The sequence below is a fragment of the Chenopodium album genome, chromosome 10 (assembly GCF_948465745.1).
Source record: "Chenopodium album chromosome 10, dcCheAlbu1.1, whole genome shotgun sequence".
NCBI classification, from domain to species: domain Eukaryota; kingdom Viridiplantae; phylum Streptophyta; class Magnoliopsida; order Caryophyllales; family Amaranthaceae; genus Chenopodium; species Chenopodium album.
In genome coordinates this window covers 46773328-46778504 of record NC_137843.1, presented here as the reverse complement: position 1 = coordinate 46778504, position 5177 = coordinate 46773328, and the positions used below count along the sequence as shown (strand labels likewise).

General features: G+C 29.4%; 1 protein-coding gene across 1 annotated transcript; it reads right to left on the bottom strand.

Moving 5' to 3' along the window:
* Positions 1–570: 570 nt before the first annotated feature.
* LOC145565274 (uncharacterized) lies at positions 571–1488 on the bottom strand. Its single transcript, XM_081625331.1, has one exon. The coding sequence runs from the start codon at positions 1486–1488 to the stop codon at positions 571–573; it is 918 nt and encodes a 305-aa protein (XP_081481457.1).
* Between the last annotated feature and the right edge of the window lie 3689 nt (positions 1489–5177).

The following is a 5177-nucleotide window of genomic DNA, read 5'->3' as shown; positions in this document are numbered from 1 at the left end:
ATCAAGTTCACTCCAATTTGTATTTTCGCAATATATATCATCAATTTTATAAATATTAGTACTATAAAATTGATCAAGGACGACATTAATGGTCAAGTGGTTATTACATCTGCGGACAATACAATATGCAAATGAAGTATGGTCTAGGATCAGAATTATTAAAGCCAACTTTAAGAGACTAGTTAAAGTTGGTATTAAACAAGCTATACTGCTAAAAAAAACTTCAACTAAAATCAAATTTGAAAGTATTATATAGATTAGACAATGGAATAGAATACGCATACATCTATACAATTCTCTAAAGGATTACATGTAACTAGTCAATCAATTAGAAAAATACAAAGTTTTTTTTTTTTTTTTTTTTTTTTCATTTTGCATTTTTCCTTGTGAAGTTGTGAGTATTATGTACATAATTGACATAATTATCTTAACAATTACTTAAAAAAAAAAAAAAAACTAAAATATTCGTGTAACAGATCCTCCAAAAATTGGATACTGTTTATAAAATTCATCCTTGAGAAAAAAGAATGTAATCTTAATCAAGAATATATTTCTCCCTAGTTCATTAAATCAATGATCCGAAAGTATGTTTAAGAGAGAAACTCGTGCATGTATCATTTGCCTAAACAAACACTCGAGATCCTTCTCAATTTCTTCTGTTCTTGTATCAAGTGCTAGTAGTTTTTTACATGCAAGTTGAATCATCATCCCCGTACCTTGCTTGCTCAATTTTCGAACAATCAAGCTATTAAGCGCGATTTCTGCATCCTCCAAATCATTAAGGTCATCTCCTACATGACCTTTGTTATGCACAACTTTTAGCACTAGAGACCATTTGCTAGCCTTAGGCTGCAAAGCTGTACCCGAAAAGTACCCCAAAATCGACTTGAAAATAATGCTACACATCAAGCTCGATTCCCTTAGAACTCGTACCACTGCAACGATGTGTTGATCATTGTTCACCTTGTTAAACAACAAAGATTCTGACAATTTGATGTCAATTTGTTTTAGAAAAACAAGGGATTTACCCATATCTCTCTTTAAATTCTTAACAAAAGAAACGTATTTAGTAACATCATCATCGATGTCTACTTCTCCACCGTTATTTCTTCTCCTAAAACTTGATTGAAGCTTCCCTATACTTTCCCTTAAAAGGAACAAATTTTCCCTTGTGTGTTCACATACATCAAGGAATGATACCGATTCCTCTAGGAGCTCATCCACCCAAGAGGAATCTTCGTGTTTGGCTAAGGCATTTTGTGTTTGAGGTAATTTGAGAAGATCTCCTATAGATTTGTAGAGCTCCGCAAGGCCGGATATGGCAAGGCCTAGTTTATTTGGTGCTAATGAATTCGACGAAGAAAATTCTAGATTTCGAAGCTTGTTAAGTTCTTCTTCCATTTTGAGGGTGGTAGGATGTGATCTCGCCGGTAAGCTAATTGATCTAGCATGGCCTCGAGTACTTGGCTTAAGAAAGAAACCAGCCATTTTACTTAAAAAAGAAACACAAAGATTTTATTTTTGTTGTTGTAAGATTAATTATACAAATGTGATATGGGGTGGTCACGTATATATACAAACATCAAGGCCTAATTATTAGACTACCGTTACCAAAACAAAATAAAATTAAAAATATAATAGAGTGTTAGACTAGCAAAATAATCGAGGTCTAATGTGGTGACCAATGAACATGTGAAGCCAGGGTGGCCTTCCATAATGATGGGGGGTTTATCTTATCATACTTGCATGTTTTTGAACTAATAATATAGCCTTAATCTCATGTAGTCCCTACCATTAATATTTTATACATACAAGTTCGACATTGAAATTAGAATTTAAGTTAAATTACTCATGATTCGTTTGGATGATCCTTTAGAAAGTACAAAATTATGCAAGAATTTTATATTTTTTATATTTTTTTTTCACATTATTCATATATGGACTTTGACTTAGGGTGAATGGTAGTTCTGATTAAAGTTAAAGTCTAATCCGATCCAAACCGAATAAATAATTCGGATTGAATTGAATTGGACTCGATTGTTTTATATGTATATTTGAAAATTCCCTCGGGTCGGATTAAGGGTGTTGGGATTAAAAAATCAAAGTACATGAAGTTATATTAATGATTAATTCCTTTTAGAGTTACAACATGTATACTTTTAGACTTATTTAAAAACTTAAGATGTTATTTCTTAATTTAAGTTTTTAAGATGTATGTAAGGGTTTTGGGTGAGCGTTTAGGCTTTTAAACACTAATTTTGATATTTGAAAATATGATTCATGGGCCAGTTATGCTATAAAAAAAAAAAAAAAAAAAAAAAAAAAAAAAAAAAGAAGAGATTTTTTAATTAATTTGGAATTTTTGGTTGCATCCACACTTAACTAGGAGTATATTGGTTTACGTACCCTTCTCCCAAATATCATAACTCCTGTTCTATATGTAAAATATGTTTAAATTATCTCTTTGTAAAATTTTAAATGTTAGTGTTTTATTATTTTTTAATAATAACATAGACCATTAAGTTAAAAACATGTGGTATGACTTTTTATTAATGAAGTAATTTTACTATTAAAAAAAAGTTTAAAATGTTGAGATAAGGTAATTAAGCTCGTTTTGTGTCAAAAAAAAAAAAAAAAAAAAAAAAAAAAAAAAAAAAAAAAAGGAAGTTAAGCTTGTGGCTTACAAATAGAAATTCAAATTAGGCCCTGTTCATTTTACCTTAAGAAAATAATATTTAGCAAAATAATATTCAGTTCATTACATATAAGTTCAATTTAGTAAAAATAATTTCATTTTAGTAAAAATAATTTCAATTTAGTGAAAAGAAGTTCAATTCAGTAAAAACCAGTAATTTCAAAGAAGAAATATCATAGACGATCAGTAAAAGTAATTTTAGTTCAGTAAAAAAATTTAAGTTCAATATAAATAATTTCAATTCATTATCAATATTTTAAGTTTAGTAAAATAATTTCAATTCAGTAAAAATTATTTCAGTTCAACAAAAATAAGGTGAAATGAACAGGGCCTTAATCAAGTTTTACAAACAATAGATGAGTTTGGATAAAATCGACATTAAAGCTCAAAATAAGTTTAATAAAGACAACTTGAATTCAATACAAAACTTGTAACATCAACAATATAGCCGTAGAGCAACTTCAATGGCAAGCTAATTTGACAATTACCTTGCCATGTCACATAAGCTTTTAAACTAATTATCATTTTAGCTACTTTTTGCTCTAATGGCTAGCTATTAGCTTAGTAGTTGTTGATGGATAGAAAATACATGGAAAGAGCTTAATTGGTGCAACGAGCATTTTATTTTGGCAAGTTTAATTCGGCAAAGCTAATTTGCTTAGCCAAGCTAATTGGGTTTTCTAGCTCCAATGGTCAAGCTAATATCTAGGAAATTATTGAAATTGCAAGCAAATTCCTAGCTACAATCATTGGAATTGCTCTAAAGTTTATTTCAAGGTCCAACAAACAAGTTTAGACGATAATTAATTTTAAATAAGTAGAGATAAGCTCATTATTCTTACAAAAGCAAATCGCCCTAGCATACTCCATTACTCTACAATGCATGTATGTATGTATTATCCTTCATTAAATAAAGCAGATGAGGGAAATTGTATTAATCTAATAATAATAAGTTGAGATAAGCTCATTATTCGTATAAAGAAAAATCGTTCTAATATACTCCGTTACCCTGTTCTACATTGCATGTACGTATGTATGTATAATCATTATAATAAAACGATTGGATTAGAGAGTATTAATCTAACACAAATAATCCTTCTTGGTACGATGCACCATATATAAATCATACATGTTAAGATGTCTAGTGATATAACATGGTTCCCGTTGACATAAATGCATAGATTTTGTGCATCAACCTTGTCGTCTTCCTACCATGAATAATGGTCACGGCATCCATTGATAAATCCTTTCAATGGTACTAACAAATATGAAATGATTCAATACAACAACCGATGAAATAGTCGGTTCGAGACACATCTTTATCAAGACAGCCTTGAATTTATGTGCATAGATTATGACATTTCAACTTCCATACAAATTAATTAATTGAATTACATTATTTGAGAAAAGTGTAATTAATTTTATAATTAAAAATTTATATAAATTAATGGGTGCACGAGTGGGTTGTCCCACATGTGCTTCCTGCAAGCCCTGCATTTTATAATATAAGGTGAGATTTCATAAAGATGCACACGGGGGGGTGGTGTGAGTGGATCGATTGGACCTTGATTGAGTTGGTTGCAAAGGGATTTTTGTAAAGAATTATTTTTGTTTGTTCATTGAATTGTTGTCATGAATATTTAGTTGATTAGTCGGAGATTTTATAATTATTATTCTTATAACATTATGATAGGATTGGTGATCACATTCTATGATTTAATTTCTTGTTTAAATGAGTATTTCCTTTATCCCTTAATTAGATTCGTATTTTGAGCATTTATTTCTCACATAATAGAGAGGAATGATTTGCCCAATTGGTGTTAAAAAATAAATAAATTACTAAAATAGTGTTCACTTAAAAATATTTCTCAAAGTAGTGTTTATGTAGGTTCGGAAATTACAAAGCTAGGAATTAAAAATTAATGGCTAATACAATCCAAATATATATATGTATACCATTAAATTCTTTATTTTTAATGCTTACGGTATCTTGACCAGAGTATGGATTATGAATTTCGAAGTAATCTAAATGTTTAAAAATTTCTAGCATTTTTGTTATGGACATAACCTTGTCAAAAAACTTATATATAACATGATATATAATGCATTATTTAGACGGATTTAAATTATCAAAGGGAACTCAATCATCATTCTTGAAACCAACTGCTAGTTCTACAATGCAATCAATTTGGATCGGATATGGTATTACTTTATTACAAAATAGCTCAAAACATGTCATACTAGCTAAATAAAAAATTCAATTTAGCACCATTTTATATGAATTTGGAGATGATGATCGAACAACCTTCAAAGTACTGATGTGTGCTCATGCTTCAAATGAAAATTTGAAGAGTCATGTTGGCCAAGAAGTAGAGTTGGAAGCTCCATTTGATCTGTTAAAAAGTAAACTTGCAACACTATTAGTAAGAAAAGTAATTCCATTTGAACAACTATATATACATATAAGAAACTTAATAATCTT